The sequence below is a fragment of the Coturnix japonica genome, chromosome 12 (genome assembly GCF_001577835.2).
Source record: "Coturnix japonica isolate 7356 chromosome 12, Coturnix japonica 2.1, whole genome shotgun sequence".
Classification (NCBI taxonomy): domain Eukaryota; kingdom Metazoa; phylum Chordata; class Aves; order Galliformes; family Phasianidae; genus Coturnix; species Coturnix japonica.
Genome location: NC_029527.1, coordinates 5,351,039 through 5,369,779, shown reverse-complemented (window position 1 = coordinate 5,369,779; position 18,741 = coordinate 5,351,039). Strand labels below are relative to the sequence as shown.

Here is an 18,741-nt window from a genome sequence, read left to right as displayed (position 1 = left end):
TGAAAAGCTGAAGCCAAAATATGTAGATGGCAGTTCCACAAAACTTTTAAGCATAGCTTTCAGTCTCCCCATACATAGCACAGTAGTTTAGCAAGCATTAGATTTTAAGACCCCGGAAATCAATGGAACATAACTGTTTGTAGGGAGGAGCTGTAATGAAGACTCCCAGATTACCGAGTCTCATCTAAAACTGTTGTAAGGGTCACAGAATTTAACATGAGAAATTGTGCCTCAGGCTACGTAATGGAATCTCACTGGAAGCAAACTATGGGAAAAACAAGCAAGCACTATAATATTTGCGCACAAAAATATGTCTCTTGAAAGCTATATGTCATGCACTGTACAAAAGGAGGACAGTGCAGAGCTGCAATCTAGCTGTCTCTGGTGTTGAAGCAAAATAGAGACATTAACCTTGTGCTGTACCTTAATAAATTACAATTATTGAGGGTCAGATCTAGGTAACTCTTTTGCAGAATCATGCCCGTATAACCACATTTGTTCATATTTCCATGCAATACTCCAATGAATTATGCACGTGTGCCTAGATCCATTGTGCTAAGAGAATGCACAACTCTCCACCATGTAGCACAGATTTACCTACATGTCATTTCTTCTGACAGTGGGTAGTGGTGAACACAAAGGCATAAAGGTATATTAAAAATTATTAGGAGCCCTTAGAAGCTGGAAATGTGTTGCTTATCTGGATTCTAAGTTTGGGCTCTCTTCCTTCTTGCAAAGCTGTAGAATGCATTTAACTCCCCTGTCAGCTGTGTTAATAGGGTGAAGGTTTATCCTCTAGGAAGTATTCCTCCATTATAAAATTTAGTGAGTTAAACAAGATTATATACTGTAAACCAGAAATGAGTACAAAGGAAAAACTCCCATTAGCTTAAATCAACTTATGTAAGCCTATTTCCTTTCTACTGCCAAAAGTAATTATTTGTCTTCTCTTGTTTCTCTTTAGCACAAAGTTAGACATGCTGCTCAAGCTGCATCTGATCGCGGTAGAGAGCAGTTTTCCCTAGATTACCTCCACTGGCACATCCATCTCCTCTGCCATCTCCTTAAAACTACTGTCCACAGGTAGGCAATAAGATCACACCCCCACCCTAGTTCTGTCAAAATGCTTCTAATTCCACTCTTCTAGGAAAAAATAAAAATAAAAATGCTGATCTGACTAACTGAACCAGCTTTGGGAAGAGCTTACAGAACAGCTCATGACAGCTGGTCTGAACCAGGGTGGTAATACCCAGAAAGGACAAGTAGCAGAGAGCAGGAATTTCATATCCCTGGTAAGCTGCAGCTGACATCAAACATCCAACTGCCTTGAGACACTTGATGATTTCATTATAGTTATTCAACTTAAAAGATAAAGAAAGCCTTCACATAGCCCATAATACAAAGAAGCTCAAGCTAGATCTAATTCCAATTGACAATGAAGATGAAATTTCAGGGTAGCAAATAGCTTTTTCAGAAGGCAGGAAAAAAACTGTTCCTTTTTAGACAAGTAATGAAAAGATCTATGTGAAGAGGAAACTACATTATGCAAGTTCACCTTGTTGGTACAAAAGTAGGCCTGGAGAACATTGTTCAATCTTTGTGCCATCTTGAGAAGAAAAACATGGGAAACTGAGGTAGTAGATACCAAACCAGAAAAGTGAAAGAGACATCATCTAAAAATGCTGTTTTTCCTCTTCCCAAGAAGACATAAAGATTTTCCTCCTTTCAGAGAGATATTTTAGTCTAGCTTACATTCAAATGCAGACCTACTGTGAACGTTTTATGACGTGACATATTTAGAAATAAATAGTACTTTTATAGTTGGAAAAGCTCAGGCACAGAAGTCTCCCCATAGGTCTAAATTTCACTGAAGAAACAATAGTACTGAATACTGAATGCATACAAACTAAACAGAGATTCAGCAATAATGGAACATTTTTTTTGCATCCAACTGTGATAAGACATTTGGTTTTGTTATTCTGTTTCCACTGTAAAGGGTCTGCATGCTTCACTTCACTTTTCATCATGTTCATTTGTTTCTAGAGATCTGAGTCAGTTCCTGTCTACTGATTTAAAAATAAATAAATAAAAAACTAGTCGATGCAATCAAATTAGATGCACCTAAGACTCATACATTCTCATTCATTCCTAACCAGTAGCTGTAAACACTGAAGTACTTAAAATCCAAAATTCTAGTTATAATAACAACTAAAGATGGTTTAAAAACAAAACAAACACTTAAGAAAACATGAAGCATCTGTTGTCCTTATAAACCAGTAATAATTATTACACTTTAGAGTTACTCTGATAATATTCTGCTATTTCAAATCTCAGTAACATTCAAGGACCACTGGAGTAATTCCCCAGAAATGGAAAAACATTAACAAGTCTTCCAGGCAAATATGCGTCTGTTCTGGTATGTCTAAATAGACTCCTGTAGCATTCCTAGGGAGATGATTTCAGCTGATATTGAGATAATATATTTGTCAACATCCTCCTGAATGTTGCGGACTTTATGCAGTATATGAGCATCTGAAATCCTGATGTGTGTAATCTGTGATACAGTATTCTGCTATGTTTCACTTTTCAACTAGTCCATTATTTTAGAATTTTCTAAGCATATGCCATCAGGACACATCCGCTCTGGCTTTGGTTTTTGTCTACATTCTTCTGCAATCCAAAAGATTGGGATAGTTGGAACAGTACCATATTATTTAGTCAGGTGCTTATAAATCTATTCCAAGAGCTGGAAAAAAATTCTGAGCACGCTGAGTATAAACTCAATAGAAGAAACTACGTAATTACTGAGCACAACTTTAAGGAAATAATATGGTGTGACCTAGACTTAGAAGAATAAAAAATGAATATGTTCTTCAGCTCAAATACAGCATACACTTTGGACAAAGTCTTCACTTAAAAATTCTACTTTCTATCTGCATTCTTATACTAAGAAAAGATAAGATTCTGATATATTTTTCCTTTATATTCATATATTCACAATGTCATATCAGATTTGAGTTTCTGAAGCTTTCCTTTATCATCTCCTTGCATCCATAAATCCATTACAGAATCCTGCTCCTTTGCTACTGGCTATCCTATTGTCAGAAACTACGTTCTTCGTGGATGGATGCCAGAAAGCCTCATCCACATTCCAAATGCCTGTTTTTTAATTTTATATGTACATATATTACATTCCCAGGTTCTTCTAAACACACTGCTAGCATCTCAGAAAGTAAATAAGCAAATGTTGAAACTATATAAACTTAAAATTGATAATAATTCCTATTAATTTCTTTCCTAATTGCAGTTTAAAATACATCAACTGTTATGTAAAAAGATATGTGCTTCCAAAGAGATGGAGAGGCCTCTCCATGTTAGGACAAGGGATACTTATCTGTAATGCATAATCATCCAAATGTTCCCCCCCCCCTCCGTCAGTATATTGTCATTATGGAAAGTTATGAATACACTCACAAATCAAGTTGGTAGCCTTTTTTTTTCCCCCCATCTCATTTTTCCCTTCAAAAATCCAATGTTAAATTTTAATTTCATAGCTGTGATATTTATGGCATTTAAGCTTTTTTGATTTCATCATCCTGTCATGAAATTTGTTTTTTTCTTCACATTTTCAGAGCCTCAAGTTGAATTGCTTCCTTAGAATGGGAATTATTTGTCTTGTTACTATTCATATTTTTAATCTTTTCTATGCAGATACTAAAAGAGTCAGAAGATATTTACTAAGAGCAATTGTATTTATGTCCCATGGTTTTAAGCCAATCTCATTTAGAGTTTAGTCAGGGACTGTGAACATTCAGTTTAGTGCTTCTACAGCTGGAAAAGATCATCATGATCACGCAAGCTGACCAGGCCAAAGTTTTTCCCTAAACTAATTCTAGACAATGTATTATTTAAATAATAAACAAAAAGAATCTGGTCTTGATTAAGATCTTCTAGACAGAAGAACAAAAAACAAAAAAAACCTTCTCATAGACCATTGTAAATTGCCTAAGTGATTAACTATCTTCATAAAAACAGTAACAGAAAATAAGCCTCCATAGTTTAACTAAGTCCAATTTCATTTTTTAAAATGGTGGCAACCAGATTTACATTTTATTAGAAACCAACCACTTAATCCTCTACTTATCTTTTATCTAAGTTAAAATAGAAGAGTTCTAGAAGTCTTTTGGACTAAGACACATTCCTCAACTCTGTGGTGAGCCCTCTGACTACCCTATGAACACATCGCAAAACACACACACACACACACACAAAACAAACGAACAAAAAAAAACCACTTTAGAATTAGCTGACCAATATAACATTCATATTTCTAGGCTGACTTTAGAGTCCTGTGTTTAACAATTCAAGGATCACACTGCTCTAAACTATAAGCTTCAGCTGTGGTTTCACCTATTAATTTCATAAAATTGAACATAACTTGGAAACAAACAACAGACATTTTCTAGAGTAACAGATATTCAGATACCTAGTTGTAAACCTATCAATATCTACATCCTGTGCCCTACAGCTAGGATTTGATTAAATTGTTGTCATACCACTGCACTACAGAACTTGAGAAATGGGCAATGAAAAATATAAGTCCTCAGCCCTATTTTTCATAGTAAGACCAACACTTTTTTGGAGACATTTTCAGTCTCCAAACTGGGACCATCACGTCCATGTGCGTGGAAAACGTCAGCAAGAAAACGGATTTCAACAGTTGGAATACATTTAAGAGATTTTAAAAAAAAAAAAAAAAAAGTGTTTCTGCAGCTGCTTAAAGTACAGATTATGGCTGGTTTGAATTAGATGAAGTGAAAACAGGAATCATCACAGAGTTCTATCTCCCACATCTCTGATGGCAGTTCCTACATTAGAGGCCAAAACAAGACGCAACAAGCCCTTTGACTTTGCGCTTATCAGAAATTAATCAGCATATAAAAATGGATTCTATGCATAGCATCAGGCTAGTTTGCTTCTCCAGAGTGTGACTGGCTACGTATATATCCCTTTGCAACCATTCTTTTCCTTCTTTCCCTTTTGATTTTGTTTATTAAAGATGGTAATACATATAAATAAAAATTCTAAAATGGATTAACTTACAAACAACTTCTATAAAGCTAATAATACGACTTTCACAACACAAATGGCTTAGTAGTTTTAGAACCCTTAAACATTTTCTAAATCTCCTAAAAATATTCCACATTAATCATTTCATAGGCTTTCTAAAGCTCTCTCAGAAGCTTTATTATTTGGAAATCTCTACTTTAAGGCATTCTTTTGAAGACTTGCACAATTTTTGGCTTGTTGAGATTCGTAATTTAGAAGACAAACTGCCATTTTAATCACTTCTGCAAGCCCAAGCTATCTAAACTACTATTCATTCCATTTGTGATACACAATATCCTTGCATGAATTAATACAGTTGCTAGCCTGGACTGAATTACCAGGAAAGCATTTAATGTATTTTTAGCTGTATTTTCGCATAGCTAAAAGGAAGAGGAACCAGATAATGAGATTAGGCAGCTCTCTACTGACTAATGACAAATTCTCTGCAGACACGATTTAGTAAAGTCTGTGCTTTACTTTTTTTATATATTTTTTTAATTGTGTGCATCATAAAAAGCAGACAAGTGCTGCGTAAGCACCACAAAATCACAGAATTTTGTTTCCTGATCAAAAGGAAGTGGTGAAAGGAAAATGAGCACACATGTATCTGAGTTCAACTTCTTTTCCCAGTTTCAGGCCCAAGTCCATCACTCCTAAAACCATCTAATGCAGCAGCTTTTTGTTAGTATCACGTGCTATACAGCACCTATGAAAGTAGCCAAGGTAGTAGAAATTTATGCATAGATTATTATTCCTAAATATGAACTGAAAACTCACATCAACTGTTAAATACAGTCAAATACAGACAGAATTATTCCCACTAGCTTGAAAGCAAAATGCTAAAAAGATACTCTAGCTCATAGGAAAGAGAATACAACTGGTAAGCACTGATGTAAGAACTACTCAATAGATTTGAAGAAACTTGGCCATATGTAATTGCTAATGACTTTGACAGTTTTGTAAAACATTTTGTTCCATGGCATGCTTTTAATATTCTTCTGCTGAGATTTCAGAACAATTGCAAACTGTAAAATGAATGCAACACTTTGCCCATTAAAAGTTTCACTTTATAAGCAAAAAAGTTCCCAATTTATGTCTGGCCATAGGAACGATGAAATAAAACAACTCTTATCTTACCTTTATTATACATATTGGTTGGTACTTGCACGTCACTCAGACTGATATTTACAGGCAAGTTATTGAAGTGGTCGTTTGGCACAAGAATGAACTCCTTTCCCAGCTCCAGATAGTTCCCTTCTTCATCTCTTTCATTTATAAGCACAGCATTGAAGTACTCATACTGCAATAGAAATCCACATTCAGTATTCTGAAATTGCAATCAGTATAAAAATATAAGGAAGCTCAAATACTTTAAGGTATCTTTTAATACAATTATTAATGTTTAAGCATATCTTCATTTAGAATTGAAAACCAAGATATTTTTATTACCTCTCAGATTCCCTCTATACTCCTCATATATCTCTATTTGCTTTCAGAAATATACTTTTATCAATACATCTCACATGAACCCCATAATTATCTAAGATATCAGCCTGCTCAGAAAATGTTGCATGCAGCCCAATTAACACCTTGAACATAGATGGTGAAAGCACTATTTTTTAACACATAGGATTCTATATTTACATCATTTGCTGGATGGCTATCTAATGAAATCTCTCTGTTTAGATTATTTTCATCATTTCAAGATCAGTGCAGAAGCTGGGCCTTGACAGGCTAAAGCCTTTCTACTTCGCAGGAATATTAAATAAACAAGTGATGACAAATTTTCTTAGGCCTTTGTTTCCTCAAGCTGTTGCTGCTTACCCAATGTGTACTGACTGATGTTCCCTAATGAAAGACATTCACTTTGAGCTGAAACTTACCTGTGTGCATCACTGTAGGTTTTGTAAAGTCATGCATACTCTAACATAGTCACAAACTCAGCAGTGTCTTATTTTGAACAAGAAATTATTGTTTGACTGTTTACAGATTCCTGGAGAGTATTTGGCCTATTTTGTACAGATAAGCAAAAGCAATTTAGATAAAATTATTGATTTTTATGACCTAGATTACTGAGAAATTCTATCAAGCTTTGAAGGCAACAAACAGAGAAGAGTACGTTTTAACCTCCCAAATGTCCTTAAAACCCCTTGGCAGCAGTTTTCATGATCTATTCCTTAATTGAAACAGGCCAAAGGATAGCGTCTTTGAAGAATCTCATTAACTTAAATCCCAGTGTCTGCCCTAACTACCCATTTGATTGGAAATCAACGTAAATAATAAGAATCTATAAAATCATAGATTGCATATAATCTATAAAACTTTTACAAGGATAAATGTATGATACCATTTACAAAGATAGAGCAGATCAGCAGCTACAAAAACTTCAAAGGTGTTTCATGAGTACTGCTTCTCAGCATGATATGCAACTCATTCTACTGAATAAGAATTAGGAAAAAATCTTAAAATCAGTATGTTTCCATTAAAGACTTGATAACGGGTATCTTAAATGGAGGGTTTTGTGGCAAGATTTCCATACCTCTTTCAATTATATTTTCACAGTGTTCAATGCATAGAATCATAGAATTGTTCAGGTTGGAAAAAACCTTAAAGATCATCAAGTCCAACTACAACTTAACCATATTACCCTAAATAACAAACCTTCACTAAATCATGACTCCTAGTACTACATCCAAACTGTTTTTAAACACATCAAGGGACATAACTGGTATTTTAGATGAAAGCAGAATCATAAAACAAAAATCCTATAGCTAGATATTAAGCATCTGTGAAAGAGAAATATACAGACAAGCTTGATATTCCCCCATCTCTAATCACATAAAATGGACAAAATGCATCAATATTTTAAAATCAATATTTTAAAATCAATCTTAACAAAATAAATCTGTCACAATTAAGCTTATTTTATATTAAGCGCCTTATACTGATAGTTTCCATGTTTTATTTATTTGCTTGTTGTTACTGTTGTTGTTGTCCTGTTCTTGCCCCCACCCTGCAATTCTGGAAATAGTGATAAAGAAAAGACAGCAGATATAATTTGCTTAAAGCTGTCTTTTCATTAACTTTGGGAATTAATGCATTAATTATGAGAATTATCCCAAGCCCACCTAATACCACTGGGAAGATGTCACATTTATATTTCTAGTTCTTCCCACAGCAAAAGGATAAGGAAATAGGATAATGTGCAACAAATACTGTTCTTACTCAGTCTGGGAGAAACCTTCTCCACCCGTGTTTCCTACCCAAGTTTACCAGGGATGATTAACCACACTGTATGCATGTTGCTGACATGTGACAGGAGCTGTTTCAATTTCCCTTTCTGCAACAGCCAGTAACAGCTGGCAGAAGACTTGAAAGCCCAACTTGGATTTCCAGTCTTAGTTAGAAATAAATATTCCTTCCAACTTTAAGCCATGTACTAATGGCTGCTGTAAAACAAAAAACAAAAACCAACAATCCAGCACAAAGCAAGGAAGTAAGCTGCATAGACTTTCCATATTACAGTAGATAGTACAGTAAGACTGGAGGAAAACCTGGCACAGGGAGTACAGTGATAAACATAATTTGAAATAAGAATATCAGAATGCATTTTACATGCAAAGCATAACAATAATCTTTTAAAGAACATTATCTCCTTTCATTCCATTGGTTATTTCCTTTGCCAAATGAATTAATTAGTAAACATTTTCCTTCATCATGTTCTATAAGTGGCAAGGCTAACCAAGTACTAAAAATTGTTATATTTTAAATAAATTAAATCAATCATTTCACAATCAAGGGTATTAAGAGTTGATTGTTTCTTTAATTGATACAGTATTCACCGATTTATTGGTCCACAACTGTATTATCTCTTTTTAACTCTATAAATGTATTTAAAATTACAGTATCTGAGTTTTTGAAGTAAATTGTTGTACAAAACCATCCTAATTTTATAACAGACAAAGGATGAAAAACCAGGAGAATTTTATAATCCCCTCCCTTTTGCCCTAATGAGAAGTTTACAAAAATAACAGATTTCAGACAGTCCTGAAAGTTCAGAAAGACTCAGTAACATGCGCAGCTCAAAAATACTTCTTTTGAAAGAGTTCAGCACGTAGGCAGAGCTGTTTTACAGTGGTTTATACTGCATATTTTGCTTCGAAGGAAATTATTGAATGTGACAGCTGAAAGGCAGTAGAAGGAAAATTAAAAATAAAAATTGGAGAAAAAGTAGTGAAGCAAATCCATCTGGCATTCTGACACCGCATTTAAGATAATGCCCAAGGGAAAGAGGATAAAGTCCTGTTTGCTGACAACACAAATACTTTACCTGCTAAGCTCTAAAAGAAAATGACTTCAATTTAATCTTGTCAATTGAGGTCAATCTTTGATGTAACCTTAACTTGGTGAGTTCTGAGTGTGCACAGTATTACATGCCAAGAGGATATTAGTCTAATAAATAACAAAACAATTATCTAGGTTAGGAGCACATCCTGGCTTTGCTGTGACTTGACCAACAGATGAGCTTACACTAACTGTATATACACGGGCTTGTGTGGTGAGCAATGAACTGAAGAAAAAACACTCAAAGGAAATTTCATTCACAGAACGTAGTATGCACATCTCAAGATCTGAATATGAACACTTACATTTATTCAAGCTTTCACTTAAGCAGGAACACGGGGTTCTGTTGTTCTGTTCATTTTTAAAATCTCTGTCCTTGACATTGTCATCACTCTGAATGTTTTGTCAAGCATTTTGAAATCCCCTTGATACTGTAATGAACAAGACTTAGAGCAAGGCCATAAAATCAGGGAGAAATGGGAACCTCAGTTCTCACACGCTGCTATTTACCCTTCTGAAGAAAGACTCCCATGCAAGCCAATCTATACTGATCAGTAGTGCTCACCAGCACTCAAAGCAAGCATCTGGATCACTCTTCCTCAGCAAGGGACTGGGTATATTTATGAGACATCCCTAAGAATCATATTGCTGACACAGACTGTAGAACACTGGGCTGTTCTGATACAGTGAAATGATCACAGGAGGCAGACACCTGGGGCACTGTTAGGAGGTCGATCAAACAATTATTTTACAGATTCATTCAAAATTACTGGAAAAGGCGAGCTTTGTTTTAAATCACCATGTGACAGTCTCAGCCGCAATACCAAGATATGTGCGGTCTGCTTTCTGAGGATGGCTGTCACAGACTGAGGATAAGGATGATAAAAATTAACTCCTGCAAAAGCTATCAGAAGTGGAAGTGCAAGAGTTTCAGCAAGCAAAGAGAACCTCAGGGTTAAAAGCTGCAGGGGAGAGCTGATAAGTAAGGCGATAGGTAAACTTGGCAGTTGCTTCAGTTTAGCCACTTAGTTCAGCCTAATAGCTAAATAAGCACCTTGATTGTAATGGATATTTTGCTGAGAAAATACATCAGTAATTTAAGTATAATAATAGAAAAAAATTAAAACATATCATCATAAATGTAAATCTGTACAAAATTTTAAAAGACTGACATTCCCTACTTCCAATTATATTTATCTTATTGTAAGTCAGTACCTCATTATACTTATGTTATTAATCAAATATTTGTTAAGATTGTACAGAGACTATTTTTCTTTAAATGCAAATCTTTACTGTTTCATTTAAAAGACACATTAAGATGCAAATTGCCTTTGTGAATCAAAGAGTACCTGGCACATAACAATAAACACTTTTCAGATGGCTCCCTTTTTAAAATGAAAATGAATTTGCATTTATAGGTATGAAACAACACATTTTACAATTTTAGTTTCATGTATTTTTTTTCCTATTGTACAGAAATTATTATTGCAAGACAGCATAAAATCCTCTGTTCAAAGAGTGGTGAGGAAGGTGTAAGAATGCTAAGGGAAATGATTTGCACCAGTGGTTCAGAACTATAGCAGCATTGGGGTTATGCTAGTAATTATTAACTATGCTAGAATCATTTTTACAGTATCTGCAATTATATCATTCAGGTAAAGCCAAAAATGAAATTCCCTGGAAGATACTAAATCAAGGAACAGTTATGGTATTTGTGTGGACCTCAAATCATAGCAGAGAAAGTAAAAAAGGAACAGATGTTAAGGAAACTGAAGAAGGAAATTAACATTTAATGGCATGGAATATCTATGAGACTTTCAACACAACAGGTACTATCGTAAGCTTAAAGAAAAAGGATGAAAAATTCTTTTCCTCAAGACTGACAAGCAGAAGGTCTCCCTGAAAAGGCAGATATGCAAAAACAAAAATGAAATGAGTCATCCTTTCTGAGGGTGACTTTCTACCACAGAACACACACTGACAGTAGTCTCCACTCAATGTGTGTCTCAATGCACATTAACTTCCAGGGTTCAAAAGTGCCTTTTGATGATTGTCCACTAAGGAGAATTCAGTGTACGATTAAAGCTTTTGTATTCAAGTATTCAGTTTGATGCTTACCAAACAAGCATAAAGGGGCACAAAAGCAAACTGCCTCATGTAATAAAATCTGCTCTGAATTTTAAAAAGCTTTTAAAAATTGAGAAAACTGGCATCTCCTTCATTTCCTGGACATTAAAATCTTTTACATTTTTTTTTTTTCCCTGGAAGTTCTTACTTGTTTCTCTGGAAGGACTTCCAATGCTTATTTATTCTTTTTAATGTCTTTATCCAACATCAAAGCTCAGAAACCACCCGAGATTTGAAATGCTGTGACCAGAGTGCTCTTTCTAATTGCAGGAGTACAGAAATGTTACATGGATCCACGCAAAAGCAACTGGCCTACATTCCTACACAATAGGATTAAGATGACCTTTCCCCAGGCTGTCCATTCCTTCTCAGCATGATTACACCATTAAAACTGTATTGAAATGGTATAAATAATTAACGTTTTATTATAGTAAAAAATCAATTATACCAGCATGCAAACTGATAATGCAACAAGGTTTCAGAGGTCTCATAAGAATTAACTGATTCACTGAAAATGGCAAATAGCAAGTAATTATGATGGCTATTTTGAATGACCTGCTGAAGTTTAAGAGAGACACTGTGACTGCATGATTCAGATGGTAAGTCTCCTTTTCTTTAAAGATTAATAAACTCAAACAGACCTATGCAGAAGCTATCAAGATATCAAGACTTTTTATTTGTGTCAAGACAGCAAAAACTCATTGGTCACTCTTGAAGTTAATAAGCACAAGAAGGATGGAAGGCTATACATCTTGCATTGAACTTACAGTTTGAACCTCTGCATCACAAGACTTACTGGAAATCTAATGCTTTTACTCTCTCCTAAAGTGTTCAGTGTTAATTTTCATACGCATAAAAGCCTCCCAGGGAATATTTTCTTCTATACAGCACAACAAATCTCCACTCTGTGTCACACTCTTTTTTTTTTCCTAAGTCCATGGATGTGTGTTAAATGACAGCAGTTACACAGATGAGCAGTTTCAGAGCTGGTTATCATGCTTGGACAGAGTCGGAGTGAACCATAGAAGCAATTACCTGAACGTTTCTAGAGCAATTTTAAGTAAGAATTTCACAACTTGCAACTATCTTATAACCAGAATACAAAAATGGCCAATTCTGTGCATTTGTGAACACTGAGTGTTTCAGAACCGCATAATTACCACAGACCGCAGAAAGCCATATTCCCTGCCAATGAGCTTATACTTTAATACCATGAAACAGTAACAGGGCAAAATTCTCCAACCTGGAAAATCCTCCAGTACAGCAGTGTGGCTCTGTTTGATAAGGCTTATCATGTGGCACATATTGCTGAGTGAGAATGACGGGAATCCTTCAGAGGCTGGGGCATACCTGACGTTCTCCCCCTCCAGCTCTGCTGCTGTGGCTCTGTACCGCTGGGAGGAACCACAGCACATCCCACTGCTGAGGGTTATGGGGAGCTCCTCTCCTCCAGCTCAGAAATACACCAATAGCAGAGGCTCATTTTTATTGCTAATAAACACGAACACTGCCAGGTATCATTTAAGCCACGCATTGGAAGAAGGAACAACCTTTTCAAAAGGACAAAGCATATGTAAGAGCAAATATAAATACAGGAGTATGTTTCACTTGAAAATGCTGAACCATTTGTATCAAGCTTGCCATTACTTCCACCACTACAGTAGTGGTGATCTCCCCTTTGTAGATTTCAAAAACAGTGATACAACTGACACAGTAAACTCTGAGTCCATTAACAGTGTACTCCAGAGCATTAGAATCCCCCCACACTATGACCTATTTCATTCTGAGATTAAAAGTAACATCCCTTTGACATGGGCAAAACCAAAACGCAGGTTCAAAACATGGCACCCTGCCACATTGCTGGGATGCCCAGGGAGGAGAGTGCTATATTTCTGCTTTTCTAAACCTATTTTTAAAAAGATGGCACTAAGGAGAAGCATTCATTCTTGGTCAGCAAGCAGGGGATAGTAAAAAAGTAAAAATGAATCCTGAGCAATTTTTACAACAGGATTAACTTCTGGCTTCTTCTGGCTATGCTCAGGGTATAAGGTTATGCATGTTATGGACTTGAACAGTATTTTGAAGATTGTTGGCACATTTAAAAAGCGCATGAAGTACAATTTAGAGTTTGTTATATTTGCCCTCAGAATCCAATTCTGAAAAAAAGCTTGCATTGCACAAAGCAAGCCAATTGTCAACAGATTTCTCCTCTCTAAAGTCTAACTCAAATGTTCCTGAAATCAGTTGTATGAGACTGACCTCTTTACACAAATTCTGCTATTTGAGCATCTTGAAAGATTAAAACAAAACCAAGTTCCCAAACTTAATACACTTTTCTTTACTACCTAGAACCACAGGCCTCCTTTATTTCTCTTAAACTCCCTTTAGATCATATCAAGCTAGTGAACAGGCAAGAATCAGCCACTTCTATAAAATGATTCAGTAAAAGGATACTCCACAAAAGAATAGGATAATGGCAGAATTGCTTCAAAATCAATGCACTAACTTTCCAGACAATTCGAGACAATTAGAATGTGCCACAGATATTATAAACCAAACAGCAATAAAAAAGCAGACTATTTCACAAGATATAAAGTGAAAAGTTTAAAGTGAAATCGGTGCAGTTCTGTGCATGTTCAGCTCATCTGACACAGGCAGGCTGATGACAACCTCAAAGCTGCTTCTAATTATCAGTAGGGACATATCTGACTTCTGTGTGCCTTTCCGCAATCACACACTTCAAGTGCCTCATTCCAATGTCCAAGTAGGAAGAAAAAAATATTTCTCAAGCTCTGCATCTTCTCTATCTTGCATGAGAAGCAACTTGAACTCAGACCATTCCTAGTCTAAGGCATGCATGTAAAGCTGCTGTCATTGAGAGCTGTACTGTCTACTCAGGCCATGCTTGGGGATAGTACAGAGCCTGTATACAGTGTAAGGTGTAAGGTAAATAACTATTCCTAACAAAACAGTAAGAAACAGGCAGTTTATACACAGCAGTCTACAACATTTGAACACGAACTGCAACTCAGGCTGAATTAAACCATGTACTTCACCAGATTTTTTTTCATACCAACAGAGGATAATCAAAATAATTAGATACTGAAGAACTAGCACAGAACAAATTTTTATAAGGCTCACCGCAATCTTAGGTTTGTTTTGCTACTCCCAGCCACCCACCATACACGCAGGAGGTTAAATTAATATTATTGACTATACAAAGGAAAGCAAAAGAACACATGCAACGTTATTGAATTTATTTGGGAGTAAAGTGAGAGATGAGATGTTGAGCAAATGAATGTATACAAATCCTCTTCAAATGATTAATGACTCTCTCATGCAAAATAGAAATTTGGTCAGCTAAGCCCACAGTTGAAATAACAAGACCACGATGATGAGTTAATTTAATAAAAGAAACACACATCTCCAGAGTCACAGAGTTCTAAAGGAGATGATGTGGGAAGCAGGGGGGAGGAGAGAGTGACATCTATTTTGTTCATAATGAAATTTTTAACAATTTTAAAAAAATGTCATGAAGAAAAACTTGGTCAAGAAAATAATTGCCCAACAAGCAGGGGGGAAAAAAGTAAAAGATACAAAAATACTTTCACATGTCACACTCAGAGTTTTTTCTTGACTTCATTCAACAAGTGTGAGTCCTAGTTATAGAAACAGAACTATATAAACCATAAAATGACATTTTATATCAGCCTATGAACTAAGCTAGTATGAAGCTGATGTTGGAGAAGAGTGGGAGTACACTAACAATCTGGTTATTGCAAAACACTGCATGGGAAAAACAAACAGCAAAGTACTACTCACTTCTCTACATGGTGAAGATAAGGGAGTGGTACAGTCTGAGGTCTAAGATCATAAAATATAGATCTCTATATTTTCAGCCTTAAACCATTTTCATAAGCAAAGGCAGGCTAATAATGATAAATATAACAGCAGCAATAAAGAAATGCATTATATAAATTGAGCTTGTCAGAGCAACATCATGAAGCTATCTGGAGTCTGTACTATTGTTTCATTACCTGAGCTGTTCATGGAACAATTTACTAGTATTCTATCTGAACTGCAGATTGTTGCTATTGTACTCAACACTTCAGAGGTAACAGGCAAACCACAGCACAGTGCAAGGCTCTGTGAAAGCAATTGCAAAGACCATTCAGATTTTCAGAAGCATTACCATTTTCCATGATCCAGCTGAAATCTGTGTGGCATTTTTATCTGTTCTGAATTAAAACCAATTAACACTTTTAGAATAGCTGCTCAGGTAAAGCAAGGTATTCAAGGGCATCTGGACAATGGGGCAAATGGCAGTTTTACAAATTGCCTAACCCCACAATCCAACATGCTTCTCAGTTTGCTTACAGGTTTAGGAAGTGCAAGCTAAAAGATGATATAGAGATAACATCTTCCAAAGACTATGAAGGAAACATCCATTGGAAGAGCTTCACATGAAGTGATCACTGGAGGTACTGGGAGCAGCAGTGGGAAGGGGCAGTCTCGGCAGGCTGCACAGTGCCTGTGCGTTCCCTTCAGCTGGACAGGATAGATCACACGCATAGCAGCCCCTCAGCCATCTAAACAAATTAAAAACTAGTTTGTAGCAATCCTTGGATACTCTTTCTAAACATCCCAATTTCCTACTTTACTGCTCCCTTCCTGTGTCTGGTAAAAAAAATAAATTGAAAACAAGATATGAGGGAATATGTTGCTCAGACACAAATGAGTCTAAAATGCTCATCTTGGGGGGAAAAGAGAGAGGGGGGGGGAGAAAGAGAGAAAGAGAGAGCAAAACAGAAAAACATGAAGAGACCTTCATTCTTACCAGATGTTTATCTAAGGTTCCTTTTCTTTTGTTACCAGGACATTGTATGAAGAACAATGTTTAAGGATACATACACAGTTTTTTTTCTCCTCACTTGTTACTAACCTTCTAGTGGAAAACACGTTCTACAGATGTACAAATTCCTGTGTTTGACTACATCAATAGAGAAGAGTTGAATGTGAAAAGACCATACAAGTTCTTAATTATGACTTACAGAAAATCACAGAACCATAGAATCAACCACTAAGATTTAGTCCAACCATCAACCCACACCTGTGACCACTCTAGACCACATCAGTCAGAGTGACATCTATACTTTTCTTGGAAAGCCCTAGGGGTGGTGAATCCACTGCTTCCTTGGGCAGCCTGTTCCAGTCCTATATGTCCTTTCAACTTCTGCTGTAGAAACAACTACTACTGGAAATGCATATACTTATAAAAAAAGATCCCCCAGTTTTGCATGTCTTGGCTCTGAGCTTACTGCCAAAGCTAAAACAATATTCTTAAATGTTTAATTCGACTTGATGTTTTAAACGGTTCTTCTAATGTGTAATTACTATATTCAATATGGCTCTCTCCCTTGCTTTCTTGATTTTACATCTATGTCAGTAATGACATACAGTATTAATAGCCTTCCCTGAAAAAGACAGGTTATAGCCATTTCAATTCAGCATCTAAAAAAGGCACAACCAATTGGAGAAATTATTTAAATAATGAAAAGTTCATAAGGTTGACTCAGAGGTCATTAATTCAGTTTTCCCAGACATCAGTTTACTACACAGGTGACATGCTACATGTAGATTGCAAGGGAGAAATTAGAGTAGATACTGTTACTCTCTCCACCAACTGCCATAAAAAAAGTTCCTTCCTCCTACATAAGGTGCTATGAAAGCACTTTGGTTAGCAACCAGCTGGTCATTAGCTATTTCATTGACATAATATATGTACTGACTAGACCACACAGGGATTTGAACAATACATACAACATATCATGAAAAAGCCCTGAAATGTAATACACATCTCAACCACTTACTGATCTGTAGTTTAAACAAACAGAGACCTAAACCAGACTTATAAACTTTGGTGACAAAATATATTTTTTAAAAGCAGAAGGATTTATGCTAATGGATACCATTCAAATGTCCAACATAGTACATATCTTAAGTCAGAAATATACCACAGATAACTTCTCAGCAAACATTCAGGTACTTAGAGCACAAATCTGAGCTTAGGTTTACCTGAGCTCACACTCATGGTTTATGCTGAGGCTGAAAATGTGCAGGGTTTGCTTACAGTAAAGTTGATTGAGAATAATGAAACAGCATCTCTGCAATCTCACCAATTCCCATTTTGAATATTACTGTATTTAGAAAGAGTTTTACAACAGGAAGACTTATTATTAATACAGGATTATTTTCTAATCAGAGGAAAGTCTCTACTTAAATAACTGTAAGTAGAGACATCCTGTATTTTAACTTTACAGTTGACATGTGTATTTGTCAGCATCTTGGCTTCAGTTAGATAGTGACAAACCATAAATGCTTTTAGGAAATGAAACATTATTATTTAAAAAAAAAAAAAAAAAAAAAAAAGTAGAAACAGAAATAACACTTATTGGCTCTGTTACAGCAATGCAGAAACTTCAAAATTAGCAAGACGGTGGTTGTAGCAGCTAAAAACAATGACTAGAACTGTTTAAGATCAAGCTGGATGGGGCAGGCTGATATAGTGCCTGATTTAGTGATTGCCAACCCTGCCCACAGCTGGGGGTTGAACTAGATGATCTCCGATGTCTCTTCCAGCCTGAGCCTTGTATTCTACGATCTTGATACACGTATTGAACTAAGGAGCTGATCTGATATTCCATTTTGATGGACAGAAGAACTAAAAGGATTTCCAAATGCATTTTTTATCCCCACACCACCCCCAAATCCTCTTCATGAGGGTCCCTGGAAGGTGAAATGATTTTGATTTTCAGTACTTCTGTGTTGCAGTAGTTCTAACAGCTTCCATGCACTTTGAGTCCTAGCAGAAGCCAAAGAGCAAACTGCATTCTTTCTCTCCACTAAGGACATCTAGAAAGAGAACAGTGATGGCCCAAGACTCATATATTCAATAAATTTTTCTGTGCTTCCTGCTGAATGTATTAACACACAGCACTGACACCTCGCTGTCAAAGTTCAAGCTTGAAGTTGGGATTTCTGAGCCATGCAGTAATTACTAAAGGCTAGACCTTTGTCAGTCAAATATTGACTAATGGGAGAAGACAGCCCTCTGAAGACCTCCACAGAAAGCAAAATGAAAGATCACCTCACCAACCTTTT

The 18,741-nt window shown here is 36.0% G+C and overlaps 1 protein-coding gene across 5 annotated transcripts in view; it reads right to left on the bottom strand.

Moving 5' to 3' along the window:
- CACNA2D3 (calcium voltage-gated channel auxiliary subunit alpha2delta 3) overlaps positions 1-18,741 on the bottom strand; it is a 333,983-nt gene that overhangs the window by 191,790 nt on the left and 123,452 nt on the right. For all 5 annotated transcript variants that reach the window (XR_001558078.2, XR_004308777.1, XM_015875440.2 and 2 more), the window contains exon 5: positions 6,247-6,409. Coding sequence is in view for 3 of the 5 variants with exons in the window: in XM_015875440.2 (XP_015730926.1) it covers positions 6,247-6,409 (163 nt within the window). In the remaining 2 variants the exon portion in view is untranslated. The remainder of the gene's footprint in view (positions 1-6,246; positions 6,410-18,741) is intronic.